This window comes from Tyto alba, unplaced genomic scaffold (assembly GCF_018691265.1).
Source record: "Tyto alba isolate M040663 unplaced genomic scaffold, T.alba_DEE_v4.0 Super-Scaffold_32, whole genome shotgun sequence".
In the NCBI taxonomy this organism is placed as follows: domain Eukaryota; kingdom Metazoa; phylum Chordata; class Aves; order Strigiformes; family Tytonidae; genus Tyto; species Tyto alba.
In genome coordinates, this window is record NW_024881307.1 from 7,021,676 (window position 1) to 7,041,767 (window position 20,092).

Here is a 20,092-nt window from a genome sequence, read left to right on the forward strand (position 1 = left end):
CTTACTGCTTTCACATGCTCCTTCATTTGCTGTATGAGAACACCTCATGTTGGCTCTGTTAAGCTCCGGCCAACTTTGCCAACTCATGGGGAGGATGCGGTCATCCCATTTCCACTAGAAGCCTCAAATATCTTGCCTCAACCTTGTCTTCTTGTGGCTCTTCCATGTTGGTGATAAGGGGCTTTGACATGTGGCTGAAGGTGTGCCCACTCCTCAAGCAGCAGGCAGGAGTAGCCAGCACTGAGCAAGCTGTGGAGCAAGCTGGGGCACTAGAAGTGTAACCCTCCAGTGCCCTGAGATAACACTCAGGGGCTGAAGCACCTGCCAGAGCTACTAAAATGACACCTAGTAGAGTGTTTCAGCACAGGGGTAATCACAATTTTAACTGCAGCAAAGATACAGCTGTTAACTCCTATTTATAAGCTTTTTGTGACCAAATGCATTTATCACTTGGTCCAACTCTGAGATTAATCAGGTAACAACAAGGGAGAGGGGAAGATATTATTTAAAGCTGTCAAAGTATTTTACAGCAAGTTTGGGGAAAAAAGCTGCTACTTTACATAAGGTAAAGGAACTGAATGTTGGAAAGGTGCGATTATCTCTGTGTAATCACCTTGAACAGAAAAATTGAAACATCCTGTCCAGGAACCTGGATTGGACATGGGAAAAATGTCATTTTTAGCTTACATAGAACTTTGAGGGAAGAGAACCCTGGAGGCTGAATGAGAGGTAACAGCTCTGTTTTCTGATGAAGGTGGGGATTGGTTGGGTTTTTTTGGTAGAATGAAGGAAACCTCCCTATTTGCCAGCCATATATGTGTCTGCTGCATCCTTGGCCATATGGGTAATTTCAGCTCTGGTAAGAGGAAAGCTTTTCAGATAACTGTAGAAGTGTCTGGAGAAGGTGAGCATGCAGCTAGTTAAATTATGTATTTGTCTTCACAGGTGTAGTTAGTTTTTTCATTTGTGTTGGATTTAATATGGAGCGATGCTTCTTTCTTTCCAGTCTGGGTGCTCAGCTGAGAAACTGGTGGCTTGGCAGTCTGCCTCACCAAGTGCTATTAAAAAGAGGTGAGACACAGTCTTAAAAACATCTGAGTTTATGTAAGAAACAGGGAATCCTCAGGTATGATAACTTTCCCATTATCTACTTAGGAAAAAAAAAATAAAAAATCATTTAGCTCCTGCTCAGTTGATTATGCTGAGAAGTGCAGAAAGCCCGATATCAAACAGACCAAACTATACAAAGGGCTGCCAAACTACATCAGCCTCTCACTGAAACTCTGCCTTCACAGGGAAGCTGGTATTGAGCAGCAGCCAAGGAAATTTGGCACTGGATTCAGCCTCTGTGCAGGCCTGAGGAGCCTTTCTGGCGCAAGACTCATGGGCTAAGCCCTGAGCTTGCATGGAAAACAATGGTTTTCCTTTTATGCAAGAACTGCTAGAGAATATCATCACGGGAGCCTGAACAGAAGCAGTGGCTAGGAAGCTGAGGATCCGTCTCGGAGCAGGGTGCTTCACAGCTTTCTCTGTGGATAGTGTGCTGAGATACGTATAGACTTTTTATCTGCTGGAAAGGGTAAGCAAGACCCTTCACGCTACTGAGTAATCAATCGCTCCTCATGTAGGTTGCTGAGAGTTGTTCTCCCTCACCTTTTTGGGAACAGGGCCAGGACCCTGGATCATTAGCAGAAGAGAAAAGCACTGACATTTAGCATATGAGGAATGAACAGGCTTCAGCATGTGTACCAAATTATTTATTTGTATCAAAAAGAGCTGGCTTAATTACATGTGTTTAGTAAGGCAGCTTAGAATTCCTTTAAAAAAACAAAAACAGTAAAAAAAAAAAAACCCAAAGCAAACCACCATGACAACAACAAAACACCCCTGACCATACAAGACAGGACTAATGTAGTGACAGCATCATGTAGAAAATGTGTGAGTAGTGAAGAATAAACTGGACTGTTAGGCAGCGCAACTTTGCATAGTTCATGGGCAATTAATCTGATTTGGATACAGTGGATGTGTAAAACCACAGTCCCCATTAGCTATAGCAGATGTCACAGCTCCTATCCCTTCTGAAGAAGTCATCAGCCATGGCCATGGGTGGTAAGTAGTCCATGCAGTCTGTGCTGGGACAGGGGAAGTACTGCGGGACCCTGTTGTCCACACGCTGGGAGCCACAGGCTGTGCAGCAGCAGGCAGAGGTGGTGTATGGGGAGGGAGTATGGCAGGACCACTCCTCCGCAGGGTAGCCATAGGTCTTGGTGTCCAGAGCAGAGGGTGGGCTGTGGGTCAGTGGGGTGAAAGAAGGCAGCTGAGGAGGAGAGCAGCTATAGTTTAACGGGCTGGACAGATCAGCTGAACTGGGGGATCCGGCAGGCTGGAGTTGGAGAGAGAAAAAAAAAAATGAAAACAGGATGTTTGAGGGTGTCATTTTGGGGAACGTGGACAGCAGCCAGAACATTCACTCGGTTACCTTTCCCAGGAGGGTCTGGCTACCCAGGGACATGGTTTGGCTCTTGGAGTCCTAAACCCAAGAGGCGGTTCCTGTGACATTAGTGTTAACAGGGAGCTTCTCTGTGAGTTAGACAACCACTAGCAGGAACTGGGCTGTTCTTTGCAGAAAATCTACAGGATTTGTAGAAGGGACATTCCCTATTCTGCAGCCTCTCTCTAGGTTTGGCTGAGCCCCCCTGTTCTCTGCACCCACTGGGATACCATGCAGAAGTCCACACAAGCAGCTGCATTGCTGTGGCTGCCCCCCATGCCCCTAAAAGCAGCCACATTTCCAAATGAGCTTGCTGCTGTTCTGCCCCAGGGTGTGACTCCTTTCCCCATCTTCCCTCTGAGTGCACCTGTGGCAGCTCCCCTGGGACACAAAGCTTACCAGGCCCTGGTTAAAGCAGAGCGGGACTGGCTGGAAGGTGTCTGAGGCATGGTGTGAGGATGTCTGAAAAGCACTGAAGGCTGGGTCTAAGGACGCATCTGTCTGAAGACAGGAATCTACCAGCTGCTCCAAATAGCTAGGGCTTTCTTCACAGGAGATGCAATTTGAAAACTGCCATGATGGACAATAGGTGGGAACAGAAGAGATGGGTTCTGCATCAAAAGGTGCTAGGAGAGAAGGTAAACCGGACAGTAGCAGATTATTCAGCATCTGTCTTCACAAAGGGCAAGTGTTGCCCCAGGTCAGCCTTCAGTACTCTTATATGTTCAGTAGACCTATGCATTTAGACAAGGAAAAAGGTCCTTTAAACTTAGAGTGGATTTTCTAGGGAAGCAGACACCAGGAAGAAAATGCTCAAAAGCATGCAAATAACTTGGAGAACTTTAGTCCCCTTGGAAAACGCCAAAGCTTTTCAAACTCTACTGGAAACTCTTCTGGCTCCAGCCATTTTGGACAGGAATTCAGCTGGAAACTCCCTCAGACTCGACCCTCTGGCCTCCCTTCAAATGTCAACTGTGTACAGACCTAGAAGCTTGCCATGCTGTGATTTATGCTTCACAGCTTGGCAGGTGGCTTGCACCATTGCCTCACCCAGTCTCCAAATGTAGAGAAGCTACATCTGTGGGAAGAAGAGGATAACTGAAGAATAATTTGCTCTTTTACCTTCTAAATAGCTAGACAGGAGACAAACTTCTGACCAGCTCTGAATCAGATGAAATGGAACGAGTCAGTGATAATGTGGCATTGCGTCCACGTAGTGTTACTGGCAAAAGTGCAAGTTCCTAGAAAGCTGTAGGGTCAGACTCTCACTGTGCTGCAACGTGCTTGCTGGGGGTATGAAAGCTCACGGCAGATCTGACTTTTCAGAATTATTATCTTTTCATGCTGTGTTCAAATACGGTTAAAAGCAAAGTCCTGTCGACATCAAGGGGCACAGGTCTGAAGGCAAGAGAACTGCACATGGGTAGAAAGTCACTCAGTCATAATCGTTTGCAGGTTCAAGGCGGCAGTGTTTAGCTGTATGTGGAGAGGAAGTAAGAAGCACCCAAAATACATAAACAGATGGAGACTTTCCAGCCTGAAAAGCTTTGGTATGTCTCACGTTTCTGTATTAACATAAGCAAACTGATTCCTAAATATTGATGATTTAATAATTTCCTTGTCCATACAATGTATATATTCACACCTGCCCAACCTTTTAGGTCTCTCCCCTTTGGCCGCAGAATAATTGAAGGATCTGTGAGCCCTAAGCTCTCTTCTCCCCATCCCTTTCCCCTTTCCTTGGATATTCACATACAGGAGGAAGAAACTCTTTATGTTGTTGAAAATCTGACACTCCTCTCCTATGGATGCTACCAGGAGAGTGAGAACAGCCAACTCTGCTGGAGCTCAGCAAAGTGCTCCAGGGTGATCTGACCCTCTAGCTCCAATCGGACCCGCAGACTGCAGCCTGAGGAAGGTGATGCCAGCAGTGTTATTCTCTAGGGGATGAGCATCCCTTCCTGAAGGGGATCTCACTCCTTGCTGTGGGAAAAAGAAACTACACAAATGAGAGCATGTGAGCATGTTCCTGAATGGGGTAATATGTACCCTGCTGGCCTCACGGTATCCTCATCTGCATTTCATGGGCTCCTTACATGTGCTGATTGGCTGCATGGCTGGTTATCTGGTAGTGCCTGCCTCAACCCAGGGCTAAAAAGGCTCTGGGCTGTAGGAAAAATTGGGAAGGGGGTGGGAAGGGACATGCGGATGGGCTTTGTACCAACCTGGGTGAGGAGGAGACACAGACTCTGAAAACTGGATGCTGCTGCTGCCCCAAGAAACCTGGCCAAAGAGACGGGAAGAAAGGGAATTGCAGACACTGTAACACAGAGGAACATTTTTCTTCATGCTGAGGTAAGTCAGGATTTCACTTCAATCTATTTATATAGACCTTATTTACCTCATGGCTCTGACATGAAAAACATCCCTAGCATTGACAGAACAAGATTAATGCGCATAACACGATTTTACCCATAGCCTATAACAGCACTGGAGGAGCACAACACCAACCTGGTGTAAAGCCCTTAACACAGCACCTTGCTAGCCGGCTCTTCCTGCTGCATTATTACTGTTAATTCAGCAGAGACGCGATGCCTCTGAAACAAACATGTTAATTTCTAGGACCATGAATTCCACAATGGAGGGATCCCAAAGAATTTGTAGGGATAAATATGAATGAGAATGAGTAATTAACAAATTGTAGTAATAAATCTTGAAGCATGACTAACGACAATTGCAGGTATCCCCCCATGGCTGGGCATCAGACTGGGTCGCTGATATCATATGAGAACCAGCTCTGACATTACTCCCCACTCTAACACAGCTGCGTGCCTCTGTGTAAATGGACACTCTAATTTTCTAAAAGATGCTGGAAGCTGAAGCGGACAGATCAATCTGTTCTAGGAACCTGACCTGCTGGAGCCGAGAAATCCACCCAAAAAGCAACAGGAGTTTTGATGCTTGCTGTTTGAGACCAGGATTTTACTCTGCAAATACAAACACTGGAGGTTTTTCTCTCAGTTTTAATTCATACAGACTTCTACTTAATTTCTTTTATTCAAAATGCTCTTGAGTTAGTGACTCATTTCCCTAGCAACAACTTTCTAGCACATCCCTGTGCATTTAATTCACTAAATAGTGGCTACTCTGGGCTGAAACTGCCTGTAGGACTACCCCTCTTCTCTTGGGCTGCAGATGCATAACAAGGCAGACAGAGCCATACCACTGGCAGCAGAAGTTTTCAGGTTTGGCTTTTTGCAGCGCACAGACACGTCTTATCCTGCAGGCCCTAACCTCTGGCCTCTCCAGGGCAATGCGTACCTTTTGCAGATCACAAAGGTAACCTCCTGCACTGCCACTTTTCACTTTTTCCTGTGTGGGCAAAACAAACACTGTGTAAACTCTCTGTGGGAAACAAAAGCAAGTTCCATACAGCCCTGTGACACCTGGCTACGATGAAGAGGCTGCTTCTGTTAGGGCTGGAGGGGAGGAGTGACCCAGCATTTCCAAAGCCCAGCAGTTTTGTGCACTGTTCACCCAGGCCTTTTGCCCTGTGGCTTGCAGGCCGATCAACTTTTCGTGCAATCAGCTGAAATGAGGTACAGGAGGTGGGAGATGAAATCTGAAAACCATCCAAAGCTGTAATGTCATGAACCAGGAAGAAGTAATGATTTACCAACCTCTTTATGCAAATCCCTTGAGTGTCTGGAGCTAGAGGACTCCTGCAAAGGCTGGAAGAGTGAGTGAGAGAGTACGCGTGTGTGTGTGTGTGTGTGTGTGTGTGTGCTCCATCCCCTCTTTTAGAAGGGCTAGGTGCTGCGCAGATGGGAGCTGCTGGGAGCACTGTACCTCTGGTGCCTTCATTTCCTGCCTGATCTAACTGGACAAAAAGTCTTCAGGGGTAGGGGGTGGTTGAAACCAGCTTCCTGCAGGGCTGAGACCTGTGGAAAAGGGGCGAGGTCAGGGGAGCTTCAGCGTGACAGAGCTTTGCACTGGTTGCTCCTCAGAGCTGCCCAGGTCAGGTTGAAGGTGTGTCCTGGGCATATGCTTCACCTGATGCTGCAAAACAGCTGGGTGCATGCTTCAACCTGGCCAGGCCATATTTTAAACCGGGAGCAGTGACCATAGCCTGCCTTGCTCATCCAGCATAATGATACTATTGCTGCTGTGATAACTGTGAGATGGACTGAAATTTGTCCATGTTGGCCTTCCATTGCACAGTGAGTTACACTTCTGGAGCACCAGCTCTGCTTTCTCCCTGCACTAATGGCTCAGACCATCACCTGTTTAGATCACTGCTGCAGTTACCCTGGTTAAACGTCCTTCTCCCCCACCCTGACCAGCCTGCTACACTCAGACTTTGGCAGCCTCATTGGCCCAGAGATTACAGTCTTGGCAAAAAAGACTGAGAGAGAAGAGACAAAGCAGATACCAAAGGATTTTTACTTACTGCTGCACTGGTTGCTGCTTGTCGTGCTCTTCTCTGCTGCAGTAACTCCTTAACTGTAATCTTTACTCTAACACCTTGATACACCTTGGGCTTTCCTGAAAGAATTTGTGGAAAAACACTTTACAAGATGGAAGACTTTCAGAGCATACAGCAAATCCAGCATGTTTTCAAGCATGCTCTACATGGAGACTACTTAGAGTTAACAAGATTAACTGGTCACTGTTAAGTCACTTGCAATCACAGTTTATAGCCCTCTTTAACACCTACTATTCAAGCTTGGGACAAGCAGACATTTATGAAGATGGTATTGATTATATTTAGTAATCATGCATGTTTTATGCTTTTCTATCTCCTCCTTTCCCCCACCCTCCAGGTGTCCTAATACCAAGCTCCACCTGGTGCTACTGTTGAATTTATTTAAAGTCCTATCCTATTTGCCACTCTTAAGACCTGAAAATAAATGTGGGAAGCACTTCTTCTGGCAGATGAAGACCAGGAATGAAACAATGGAAATACGCGGGCAGTTACTCAGAGGGCTAAACAAAACACAAATAAAATGACCGCTTTCATGAATCACTTCTTGCAAAACCTAGATTATCTTTTTATTTTGCTCATTCTGTACAACTCCCATTTATTTCAAACAAGTATTTAGGATGTCTTTAATCCAGCCAAAACCAACCATCAATCATCAGTCACTACCTGATGAGGGATTTTTAGTACAGGAAATGGTGAAGTATTTACCTGTTCTGAAAAATCACTTTCACTTGCTGTACTCATGGTAAAATACTTAAAGCCTCTGGCAGTTCTGTTTCTGTCCTAACTCACTACTGTTACTGTCATTCAGTAGCAGATCCTACAAACACTAGTGTCCTCTGGCCCTGTGGTCAGCTGTTCCCCAGTGGAGTCAGCTGGTTGCAGGTTCCCTCTCCTATTGCTGCTGCATGCAGCAAGAAGACACTGCCGGATTTGGTGGGTTCTGCCCAAGTATCCAAGAAATCCCACGCTGCAGGCACTGCCCTCTTCTGCTATAACCTCTCCCCACTGCCAGTGGCTGTATAGCATCTATACCCTCCTGTCTGCCTACCTCCAGCCCTCCTGCTGCCCCCTTGGGGCTCTGGTTGAGGACATGCTGTAACAGGCATGCAGGTCCCTCCACAAAGGTGGCAAGCTGAGCTGGGTCTGCCTCGAGGGGAGTTTGCTGAGCTGTGCTCTCAGCAGCTTGGGATTATTCATCTCATATTTTTATGTTTTGTTTCTATTCAACAAACTGAAGATGGGGAAAAGGAGGGGCGAGAGGGGTTGAATTTAACAAGAACACCCTGTGACCAGGCCTCCCTGTAGCCAGGGAAGGCCCTCAGCTAGCAGCCCCTTCTGCAAGTTTGGGTTCATGCTGCATGGAGCCTCCTAGGTCTGGTCTGCACAGGACAGGGCCAGGGGCTATGCTACGAGCACCATAAAGGCAAACTAGCAGGTGAGGCATGGACACATCTGTAACGCAGGGGCTGGCTGTCAGGCAGCCCCCACCCCCGGCTCCCGTGGCAGAGCACTGTGCCCCAAGGATCCTGCTTTTCCAGCACCCCCAAGCCCCAGCTTGGTCTGCCCGCAGCTGAGAGCACTGAGAGCAGGACTGCCACGGCCAGCTCTCCTGAGCCGGCCAAGCTCTGGATGGAAGGGGCAGGGTGGTGCAGCAGGGTTAGGGGTCAAGGAAGGGAGCGAGGAGGGTGGGCTGGTGGCCAGGGCCGGCTGGGAAGCAGGAGCAGGGTGACGAGGGCGGGCTGGGGGCCAGGGTGGGCTTCGGGCCGGCGAGCACGGCGGTGAGGGCAGGCCGAGGGGCTGCGTGGCGAGGGCAGAAAGGGCGCGGGGGCCGCGTCTCCCCCCGCCGGGAGCCGCGGGCGCCGGGCACGGCAGCGCTTCCCCGCCGGGAGCCGCGGGGACGGCCGCCGGAGGGCGAACGGCGCCGGGCCGGGCCGGGCCGGCTCCGCGACGCCCCGGCTCCCCCCGCCGGCCGCTGCCGCCGGGCCGGTCCTGCCCTGCCCGCTGCGCTCCGCCGCGACCCGCAGCGCCCCGGCCCCGCGGCCGGGACTCGGCGGGCTGGAGACCTTCCCTGCCGCCTCCTTCCCTCCTCCCCGCCCTCCCGGGTCCTCGTCGCTTGGGAGGCGAGATCGCCTCGCTCGCGAAATGACCCCGGCGAACCCCGAAACAGCCCCGAAAGGGGTGGCGGGCGGGGGCGCGGGGAGCGGGGCGGGGGCGGGGGGCGCGGAGGGTCTTACCGGACATCCTGAGCAGGAGCGGGCAGCGCCTCGCCGGGCGCCCGGTGCAGCGACAGCGGTGGCCTTGGCCCCGGCCCCGGCCCCAGAGCAGGTGAAAGGGTGCAAGAGGAGACAGGCTTAAAATTTGGGGGCGAAGGGACCTGCTTGCCTGGTGGCAATGCCAGGTGGATCCTGACAATATTATTGTTTTATCCCTACAGGTATAAGTTTGAGTTTTTCTCTCCTAATGCCAAGTATTTAAAACCTCTAGAAACCAATGATTTGACAATCAATGATTGCGCGATACTTTCAATTTGAATATTCAAAGGCTCCACAAAATGGGCTATCTTTTTGTGAAACTGAGCACATCCCCATCTAGCAGAGGGTCTGGGGGAATAAGATTTGGTGGGGCCACCCTCCTCACCCTTTGCTTTTGGGACATTTGCAGGGTTTTATCCATCTTTCCCCAAACAAAGCAGATGCCTCGAAACCGAGTCAGTATTTTCCCCTTAGACGCAGAGGCTGGGCTCCAGCCCTCTCATATTTCATTTATTACCTGCAGAGAGGACTCTGCAAGGGCCTGAGCTGCTTTTTGCACATTTTTTTCCCATTTTGAGGCTAAATACTAAGGTTTGGGGGCCAAAATGGCAGTGGGTGGGTGTGGCATAACAAAGAGGCTGTGCTGGGCACCCAAATAGCTGAAGTTACCCAAACCCCACTTCTTTCCACAGCACTCTCTTCCGTCTGCCCAGATGCTGGGCTTGTAATGGAGTTTATTTGCATTTTCCCCTAATTCAGACTATTGGCTCTTTCTGCACAAATTGGCCCTCTTTTTTTACATGCTTCAGTGCTGGTCTGCCCTGTGTGCTGCAAGTGGTGGGGTTTCAGTATGTGGAAGGATGACACACTTTTTGGACAACCTTTCATCACTATACAATACTGAGGTAGCTGGGGTTTTTAGGTTGCATTTAAACTTTTCCTTAGGCACTGCATCCTCCGCCATGCCCTGGGAATATCAGGCTGAGGCAGAAAGCAGGCCAGGCTGTTAAAAATCTACTAGCAGTTCAGTTTGGCTATTGTTGCAGCTGAATCTGTTTCTTTAAGTCGAACAAATATGCTTGATTTCGGTGGGGAGTGGTCACAGCAGCGATGCCCTTCCTCGCACTGAAATGTGCCTCTGCAGCTCCTGGTAGGCCAAGCCTTGCTCTCGGCAGCTCTGCAGGAACGCTTCCCACAGGCCCCTCTGGAGAGGAGCCCTCTCCCCCACCTGCGATGCAGCAAAAAGAAGAGTGCTGTGCTGGGGGAGTTGAAGGGGAGGGGTCTCGGGGGAGTACACAGGCCTGCCCTTGCTAAGAGGTTTGGGACGTGAAGCCCTTGTGTTGCTGGGGCTGCTTCCCGCTCAAGCATCAGTGGTGGGTGGGTAGAGCCCCGTGAGGCCATGGGCACTGGTGCTCCCAGGAGCCGAGGTAATGTTTACCTCTGTAACCAGAGACCACAGAACAGAGCGTGCAGGCTGCTCAGCACCAGTTGTGACTGAGCTGTACGCCTTAAGGAAACACGAAGCTCCTGTGTCTGGGGTGTTCCTGCATGTCCTGGGCTTTGAAGCATTTTCAGCTTCATAGAGACCCTGCCTTGGTTAAGAGCCAAATGCTAGAGTGGGTCAAACATTTCCAAGACAGCTCAAAAACTTTCTGTCCCTGCTTCTCCCTCAAAGCCTGATGGGAATACAGTCTGACCCTGGTGTCCCTATCCATCCAAGGTGCTTGCAAAAGGTACGGCTGAGAAAGTTGGTGATTGCTTTGCTATTTTGTCGACAGCAGCTACAGACAGCAGTTCAGCCTGTTGTCAGTTGTAGTGTGGAACAAGGCAGTGGGCTTGTGCAGGCCTCAGGTTTTGGGGCACAGGGGCTGGAGGGGGGACAAGGAGACCTGCACAAACCCTGGAGATGCTTTGGGTCTCCATGCCTTGCCCTGGCCCATGGTCAGGGGAGCAGCTCTGGCTGAGTGAATGCCACCCCAGGATGCTCCATACCTGCTGCTCACGGGAGCCTGTGGTGCCCACAGACCAGACAGGGAGGCAGCTGGGCTCAGCTCGCCCACACTTAGCATGTGTGCAGAGGAGCCTGGGTTGCTGGCTTAGCTCTTTCCCTGGGCTGATCTTTCCCTGTCTCTCCAGGCTCTGACCCCAGGACAGCTCCTTGGCCACAGCCCTGGCAGCATAGCGAGACCCACGGGCACCCATGCCATTCCTGCTGCTAGCTGCTGTGGCAGGCTGCAGGCCCCCACAAGGTAGGAGCAGGGGCTGTGCTGAGCCTCTGAAGACATAAATGGGTTCTGCTGGTGCTCCTGCTCTTGCAGCTGCTTCTCAGCTGTGCTGCGAGGGGTCAGGCTGAGAGGTCTGTCCTGGGGCAGCCTTTGCAGAGCCTTCCCTTTTGGGGCAGTTGCCAAGATCCCTGGAAGCACTTATTCCATCCTTTGATGCCAGAACATACTCTGGATGGTTTGCAGGTGCCTGAACAGCCAGGGAGGTGTTGTCCGGCAGGTGTGGGTTGAGCTTGTGCTTGTGCAGTTGCTGCAGGTGCACCGAGGTGCAGGGATGTTCTTGGGCTACAGGATGAGGGGTGCCAGAGGTGATGCTAGGTGATACGCCTGTAAAAGAAAGTGCTTTGTGTAGGGGACTGGCCTGGCCCTCTTGGCAGCTCTCTGCAGTGTTGCTTACAGGGGCCCGATATTGCTGCCTGTTTCTGGATGCCGTACTTTGTCCCCAGTCCACATTCCCTCACAGAGAGGTGCCTGCAGGAAGCATGGCATGAGGAGATGCTCTGGTCCCGATCCTATGACTCCAGTGCCACTTAGGATACTCGGAGGGTGCTGAGAAGGCTCTGAATGTCCCATCACCGCCAGGATTTGAGGAGGAAAGGCAAGGAGGGCCTTAAAGCATCTCATCACTACACACTCTCAGGTGCTAAAAAGCTCCTGTTCCTCTTCAGCGAGGCTTTTGTTGCTGCTTCTGTGGGTGCCAGGCTGGGGGATGAGATGGGGCAAAGGGGGTAGCCTCCACCGGGTATGGACGCAGCAGGCAGGAGTGGCTGCATCTGTGAGGGTTGCACAGGACTCCTCTGTGCGTGTTTGTGTGTGCAGAGCTACCTCTAGTGGCTGTGGGCCCCGGCCAAGCGCTGGGACTTCAAATCAGCCTTCTTCCCAATTACAGCCCCCGGTGGGTGCCTCTTGGCAAGGGGCTGGGAGCAGTCTGCCTCACGCCCACTGACACAAGGCTTCAGGTCACATCACTTGTATTGATCTGGCATAGGCAAGAGGGGGAACAGCTCTGCGGGGCAAGAAGGAAATTAGGGAGGGTGTGTTCTGTGCACTGCAGGTGAGGGGGATGGTGAGGCCTCCCCCTCATGTGGAGATCAGCAGGCAGGATGGTGCCCTGACAGTTCCTGCCAACACCCTGAGCTGTCTGCCAGGCCCTGGTGTAGGATGGTGAGCTTTATTTGGTTGTGGCCTTCTGTGCTGTAAGCTCAAATGTGCCATACCTTTGGTACTCTGGCTATAACTGTTGCCCAAGTCAATGCCCCGTTCACAGCATGCTAGTGTTAGGGACATCCATCTATGCTGCTAGGTAACTAGATACCATTATACAGACTCGGTGCTATTAAGAAGGGCTTCCCTCAGCCCCTGCCTTGCTCCTCAGCCTTCCCAGATCTCTTCTGGTAACGTTGCTCTGTAGAGGCAGTTTAAGGCTCAGAGCAACCTGTTTACTTAGCATCTGAAAAGAAGTAACTGAGATCCTTGTTTGTAGGAAAGGCCCATAGAGCACAGATATTTTTCAGGCTGTGTATTTTACTTGTAGCACAGTGGGACTGTGAGCAATGACTTTCATGAGGTGATAGAAGGCAGCACTATAAGCTAAATGTGGTATATCCAAGTGATTGTATTTCTAAACAGAGCATAAAGCATTGCATGTTGTTAGTATCCTCTGTTTGAAGGACCAGCTTCAGGAAAAACTGTACAAGTAATTAATTTGCTTCAATAATAGTCCGTTTTTCTTTTCTTCAAGCTCTTATCTCTCATCAGTAAGTTCTCCTGCCTTCATAAGTCCCCCAGATGGAGCTTCCACCCTCTTTTGCCCAGGCAGAGTTATCGTGAAGGGATGGCATCTCTGAGGACTGCTCTGGAGAGAGGTGGCTCATCCTGGAGGTAAGCTCATTTGCCACAGTCACAAATGGTGAGAAGGAGTAGGATGAGGTGGCAGCACAGCTGGGGGAGTAGTGGACATCTTCAAGAGGATGCAGATTGTAGGGCTGGACTCCAGGAATGGCTGAGGTCCAACCTGAGCTTCGGTATGGGGAAACACTTGCGGACTCATGTGAGGCAAGACAGCTGGTGCTGGCAGGCAGTGCTTGCAGAGGGTCTGAACACCCACCATCTGACTGGCTGAGGCTGTCAGGTAAGGTCTGCTCCCAGGGCTCTCTCTGCATGGAAGCGGGGAGAGAAGGCAAGAAAGACCCTTAAGAATAAAAGCTTGTCCTGGAGGCAATGGCATATCTGGTGAAGCCAAGCTATCCCCAGGGCCTATCTGGGAACACTCACAAGGGTTGCTGTTACTCTGGAGCAGTATTTGGTGTTAAAACTGTTGAAAGGAAACATACCTACTGTCAATAGTGGGCAAGGCCTGGAACGGGCTCCTGGTGGGACTAACTAGCTCTGCCCCTGCAGGGCCTAGTAGCTCTGTTTTGGGGGTGTGAGTGGAGCTGGCTCCTAGGAAATGGCAGGAATGGGGATAGGCAACATCCTGGAGCCAACAAAGGATGTTTGTAGAAACTTAAGAAGCTTAATGAGTAGGTTTTTTGGGGAACAGGGAAGGATGTTAATTTAGGCGTTCATCTCCAACATGGGGAGGGGACAATTAGACAGAGGATGGCAACAAAAAAACCCCCAATATTCACCCCTCAGCCCTGCCCCATCTGCTGTGTGCTCTGCTGTGGCTGCCTCCTCTAACAGCCACATCCTTCCCACATGACTCCCCCTGGTTTAACCCCAGCTTTAAATTGGGTAATCGCATTGGGTGACTGAGAACCGTAGACTCACTCACTAGTAGGAAGTGCGCTGTGTCACTAGGGAAGGATGGCAGGAGAGGGGGCACAGGAGAAGGACTGAGGAAGGAGCTGGTACCAGCTGTGAGGGGAGTAGCACGGTAATCGCCATGTTGGTCAGTGAGATATGGGTCCAGAAGTGCAGGGTAGCCCTGAGTGGCAGAAGAATCACATGAGAAGGGCTTGGACCCCAGAGGGGATGAGTAGACATCATTGGCAAGTTGCTTTGTGTTGTGGAAATCAAACTCAGTTGTGAAGGATCTCTTGACGCCGTAGTAACCAGCCGTGGTAGGTGAGCCTGTGGTGGTCAGAAAAAAAAGTTGGCTAAAGGTAAACCATAACAGCAGCACCTGAGGAGCCACAGAGCTACAGGCACCTCTGTGGGTGCATAGTTGAGCCCTTTTATCTCTAGCATCACCCAGGGCAGGAGTCAATCCTGTCTTGAAACAGGTGTGTCAACCCAAGTGCCCTGATCCAGCTGATGATCTCTATCTGCAGCAAACCAAATACATTTTGGGAAGCTTCAAGTTTGAGGCCAGGGGGATTGAGTTTAGTTTTGCCAGCCTTAGCTGCTTCTTTGTTCTGCTACAGCCCTTGGAGTGGAGGATGGGGTTACAGCTGCCAAACCACCTGCCTTTGTTCCAGCCTCACTCCCCTTTCCCTGCTTAAGAGCTCCAGGGACAAAACAGGTTAGCTCCTCGTTTCATACTTTCTCTCTTCAGCTCCAGGGAAAAATGGAAGATTTAGAGGGAAAAGAAGGGGTTCTGTGTGACACCTCTATCGAAAGTGGTGAGAACTGCTTTAATTACCTCTCCCCTCTTTGAGAATTTCATGCAAGATTATAGGGGCCTTTCTTTTATTATCACTGTTCCTGTTTTGATTCTTTCAGTTACTTTCCTCCTGGGTTCTGTCTGAGGGGTGGCCCTGCTCCAGTGCTCCTTTACTCATACCACGTCCTTTGGAGGAAAAGAGACAGGAGCAGTGTCAACTGTCCAACCTGCATGGAAGGTGTTTATTGGTGGAGGAAAACCTCACCTGGCATTTGGACAAACGGTGACTGCGGTGTGCTGGTGCTGCCCTGCAAAAGATAAAAATATGTTAAAAAATGCCTTTTCAAAGCAAGTCGACGCTCTAAGCATGTAGTTTTGGAAGGTGTTGACATAAATGAGATGTAGTCTTTGAGCTTTAGTGCTATCAGTTTGAAGAGCTTAACTACAAGATTTCAAGCCTGGGGACTCTGAGGTATTAGCAGATACAGTCTAAGAAGAGATTTTGAAGGTTTTATATAGAGTTGATAACAGTAGAAATATCACTATAACTGGCTTCTTTCTCATGTACTGCAGGGTCCCTTAATGCAGGCACAATGCTGAGCAGTCATTTTGGTGTTGGCACAAAACAGGTCTCAATAAGCTGGTATCTAAGCCCTTGGCTGTTAAAAAATGGGCAGATTTTGCACTGTCCATGTTCTAGCTCAGATCTCCTTGGCTGCATTTACCTGCCACAGAGATGCTTTAGCTGGCCCCTCCTAGCAGAACAAGTGGGCTGTGTGTAGAAGGCAGTTGTTTCTAGCTCCTATTTGGGTGCTACAACAGTACTGATAGTAATAATCTCCTGGTCCCTAGTTAAGGGAGAATTAGCCATGAGTGACCCTCTTACATTGCTTACTAAGCACTGTGGCAAAGGCATCTGCTACTCTGGAGCAGAGCTAATAAGTGGAGTTTCATTGAGTTCTGTCTCCGGACCTCCAAATATATAGAGCAGAAATACAGTGCCCATGGCTGCATATACTTCAGATGTGCTCTTGCCCTGGCCAGTGATGGTGGCATGCTATTTTCAGTTTGCATAGTGCAAACAGGAGGTTCCTGCCATAGCAAGCAACCAAATTTAGAGGTTTAGATTTGAATTAAATTTGCCAGTGCTAGGACTTCCTTTTACTGCTGAGGGAGGTTTGCAGCTGTTCCCTGCTCCATCATGAAAATGAGCTCTGAGCCCACACAAGTCACAGGGGCTGCAGGAGTGATAGGAGGTGTCAGGAAGGAGCCCTTTGGCTTGTGGGCAGATGAGAGTGTTCATGTTGCAGGGTCAGGGCTGGGGCTTGCTCCTGTCTCCAGATGGGCCACTTTTGGCCACAGACCTCAGTGAGGTTCATGGCTGGTAATGCGCCCTGCCCTGCAAAGCTAAAGCCTCCACATGCAAATCTGGTCTCAGCAGACACCCCTCTCTCAGCACCCATGTTACTTCAGTAATACCTTCTCCTGCTTCAGAGTTTTCTACCACCTCCTCTGCCTGCCCATGGCCATCGTATCCTGAAGCCAGCTCATGTCTGCATTCACTGAGGAATAATCTCTTTGAAATAATGGCACAGGCCTCTGCAGTAGTGTTTAGACCCCAGTCTTAAAACCTCACTGGGAAGTAGTCTAGTACAGTTATCTGGCACCCCTAACACTGTTTGAGGAAAAAGTTGGGTTAGGAGGTGCAAGTAGAACACATGCTGCCTACAGGTCAAAGGGCTGCCGTGATGAGAGCTGGGATGTTTTGTTGGAGGAACGGGAAGGTCCATGGGCACAGCTGCCAGCCTCTAGTGTGGAATGTTTCAAATTACCAGTGCATCTAAATTCATCCTTGATCCTGTCTAACAGCCACTGAAACTATCTGACTGTGTCACAGGCGGCAGGTCCTCTTGCACACACCTCTGATGGATAGCCACAGAGCTGACATCAGCTGCAAGGGCTTTACCTGCCTTGATTCAATTGCAAGAGCCTCTGCAGCAGCCCATCTTTGGCCTTAATCATAGCAGGCACCCACATACTTGCAGAGACCTACGTTTTACTTGCCTCCTGGCTCCTTATCAGGCGATGAATGGCTTGGCTTAATTGAAGCCCATTAGTTCATTTCCTCCCTGCATTACTTCCTTTCAGTGCTGTGGGACTGGGGTAGCTGGATCTTCTGCAACACATCAGTGTGTCTGTTTAGCATCACTTCGAGCCCACAGCATATTCAGCTGTTGATAAGCTTGGTCTCCGCCTGCCTCGCATGTGACTGGGTAGGGCATACTGGCTGGGGGTACTCCAGAAAGCTGTATTGCTTCACTGCCTCGGTAACCCAGGAGCATTGTTCAGCTACCAGGCTGCCTTGGGGGACTAAATGTAGGGATTCAGGTCAAAATGATGACCTGGTCCTGCAGTGGGGACCTATAGTGCCCTCTGACCATACTTTGACTTCAGCGTATCTCTTCTCTGGGCTGAATCTGTAGTACAGCAGCTGAAGTAATAAAAATTAATAATAAAAGAAGAGCTTAGTCTAGACAGGGCACCTCACTGGTTTGCTGACAGCAAGTTTCCTGAATGATCTGTCCCCGGGCTCTGAGTGCTGCTGGGAATAGCGCTTCATCTGTGTACCTACCAGTTTCCTCACCTGAGGAAAGAGGGCAATCCTTTTATCATGCAGAGGGTAACTGCTGGTTCATGCCTGCCTACATGGTGGATGATCCAAAGGAAAGAAGTCAGACCCTCCCTAAAGCCCAGGACCAAACTCTTCTGCCCAGCAGTTGGTGGGAACTCAGAAACCCAAATTGTGTGGCTTTTCATCACTTTGTATGCACTGGCTCCTATCGCTTGATGTGTGCAGAGCCTGGCTGTCATAAAGCTGTTGCTGTTCTGCTGCCTCAGTGAACTGCCCAGCAGTTCGCCTCTGATGAGCAATGACCTTTCCTTAGCAACACAGATCTCCTCCATAGACCTCCCTTTGCATGACAAAGGCTTACTGATTTTTGAGTAGAGATCGTGTTCAAACAAAAGATGCAGCTAAATTACACTGCATCATAAATATACAAAGGGGTGTTCAGTTATCTGCCATTTGCTTTGATTCTGGTTTATACTGTGTCAGATAAATAGAGCTGCACTTACAGCTGTTCTTTTCATTATACATTCAAGCAAATACGGATGTTTGCCATGCACAATAATTTTTCGTCTCTCATAAGGAATTAGCAACAGGGCTGATTTTGCATTAGATAGACACACAATTGCTAAGCTTTGGAATACAAAGCAAAGGGCAATAAAGCAAGCAGCAAGTGTTTTACGGTTCCTAGGGCTTTTGATAGCAGCTGTTGAAGCTGCCGCCTCCAGAAAGAGAGCAGGTAAAGCATGGCAGTCACCAACCAGGATCTGTTTTCTCAGTGAGTGCAAACACAGCAGTTGCTTCCTGCTGCTCCCCAAAGCAGTATTCCTAAATGCCTGCCTGGTGGGAGCATGTGTTTCCCAGTGACTGTCTATGGCACAGGGAGTCTTCTGCCTTTCACCATTAGCTGAAGGATGTGAAGGCATCTATGGCTAGATCTTCCTTTGTTTGGTAATGCCCATTCTGGTTTTCTGCCTGTTTTGTTACACTGAGTTAATGTGCGTGGAAGTAACATCGAGAAAAAGACTTGCAAGTCCCTCTGAGATCTACTTGTTTTGCTAAAGGCAAAAAGCCTGAGGCAAAGGGCTCATGGAATTTGCAAATGGCAAATGGAGAAGAGCATCGAAACTCCTAATATGTGTCCTGCTGCCAGTAATTTGGGTCTCTGCTCTCACCCCTTCTAGCTTCTTTTCAGCAGCTTGACTGCAACTCCTCATCTGTCAGTGGCCCCATTGCTCCCAATCAGCCTGGAAGTGCTGCCGCTTGGTAAAGGTGAGTCTTACGAGCACATAGGGAATGGCTTACTGTGCCACTGGATGCCATGTGCTGGCACCTGCAATATTATGGCCTCTTTTGGGGACATCATCACTTTTCTAGCTAGTAATTGAGAAAAAAACAATGTAGCATACTATAATTTGACATAGGTTTCCTGTTGCCATAGAACCACTTTAAGAAGAAATCATCTTTTGCAAACTGATTCTTGGCCTCTTTCCAGACCATAACATCACTGCATCTCCCCTGGCTCTCTGGTATGCCTGAGAGGAGCTGGAAGGAGCACAACATTCAGGGAAGAACATCTATTTTTGTGGTGCTGAGTTGTTCAAGTGTAGCTAGTGAAAAAAGGAAGTTGACTTGGAAAGGTGTCATATGCAGGATGTGAAAGGAATGAGAAACTTAGCATTACTGATTTGCTTTTAAAAAAAAAAAAAAAAAGGACTTTAATCCCTCAAAAGTTCACTGATGTAAAAAATCAAGGAGCCATCTGTGATCTTTTGAGGCAAACACTAGTGTTGCTAATGTTTTTGCTAGTCCCTGTCAATATTGGCAGTGCCCTGAACTCAACATAAATGCTCTTTAAACCAGACGATTACATGACCTGACATTTCTGGTTTAAAAAAAAAAAAGAGGGGTGGGTGGGAAGTGACTTACACTGAAGCGGGAGCCACTGCTCTGCCTGGATCGTTTTTCAGCAAGAAGATCTTTGACTGTGTGTTTCACTCGCACTCCTTGGTACACCCGTTTGCCAAAATCTGTAGGGACTTAGGGAATGAAATGAGCATTAGAGGAGTTCAGTGAAAGCATAGAGGAGCTGGAAGAGGTTGTTACAGAAGAAACAAATTCATCGCCTTTGTACACCAAGTTAGGATGGAAGCATGTAAGACTGCCACTATGAATACAAAATCATCCCTTAGGAGCCCAACGGTGAGGGCTGCTCATTTGCAGAGAACAAAGACTGAGGTGCCCTACCCTGTATTTCAGCACTGGGTGCTGTGTGGTTTCCGTGCAGTTCCCTCTGTGCCAGATATGGCTGGCTGATGGTTTTTGGCTTTTGTTTTTCCAGAGAGTGCTCTGGGGGCTCCTATATTTCCCCTTTGGGTCAGCAAAATTTGATTTAACCATACCCCTAT

At 49.4% G+C, this 20,092-nt stretch overlaps 2 protein-coding genes across 5 annotated transcripts; both read right to left on the bottom strand.

Annotated features, from left to right (window-relative positions):
* Window positions 1–1,478: 1,478 nt before the first annotated feature.
* On the bottom strand, window positions 1,479–9,397 carry COLCA2 (colorectal cancer associated 2). 4 transcript variants are annotated; one of them, XM_042800350.1, is made up of 7 exons: window positions 6,942–7,504; window positions 6,341–6,432; window positions 6,172–6,222; window positions 5,813–5,863; window positions 4,717–4,774; window positions 2,891–3,117; window positions 1,479–2,383 (listed from the first exon to the last, which is right to left on the bottom strand). In XM_042800350.1, the coding sequence occupies exons 2-7, from the start codon at window positions 6,353–6,355 to the stop codon at window positions 2,045–2,047; spliced, it is 741 nt and encodes a 246-aa protein (XP_042656284.1). In that variant the 5' UTR covers window positions 6,356–6,432; window positions 6,942–7,504; the 3' UTR covers window positions 1,479–2,044. The 4 variants fall into 4 exon arrangements, with proteins under 4 accessions (XP_042656284.1, XP_032854070.1, XP_032854072.1 ...); XM_032998179.2 differs by lacking the exons at window positions 6,172–6,222; window positions 6,341–6,432 and adding an exon at window positions 9,212–9,397 and having other exon boundaries at window positions 6,942–7,036; XM_032998181.2 differs by lacking the exons at window positions 5,813–5,863; window positions 6,172–6,222; window positions 6,341–6,432 and adding an exon at window positions 9,212–9,397 and having other exon boundaries at window positions 6,942–7,036.
* Window positions 9,398–13,265: 3,868 nt separating this feature from the next.
* Window positions 13,266–19,766, bottom strand: CUNH11orf53 (chromosome unknown C11orf53 homolog). The gene is given in 4 exon segments (XM_042800390.1): window positions 13,266–13,667; window positions 14,288–14,586; window positions 15,324–15,366; window positions 19,614–19,766. Coding segments are annotated over 4 exon segments (897 nt in total).
* Window positions 19,767–20,092: the final 326 nt, after the last annotated feature.

Excerpts from the sequence above, each read along its gene's own strand:
- COLCA2 (XM_032998179.2), bottom strand. Across the intron at positions 4,775-5,812 it reads ACCTTTGTGATCTGCAAAAG|GTTTCTTGGGGCAGCAGCAG; the intron begins GTACGCATTGCC and ends CTCTTTGGCCAG. Across the intron at positions 3,118-4,716 it reads TGTGTCTCCTCCTCACCCAG|CACCTTTTGATGCAGAACCC; the intron begins GTTGGTACAAAG and ends CTTCTCTCCTAG.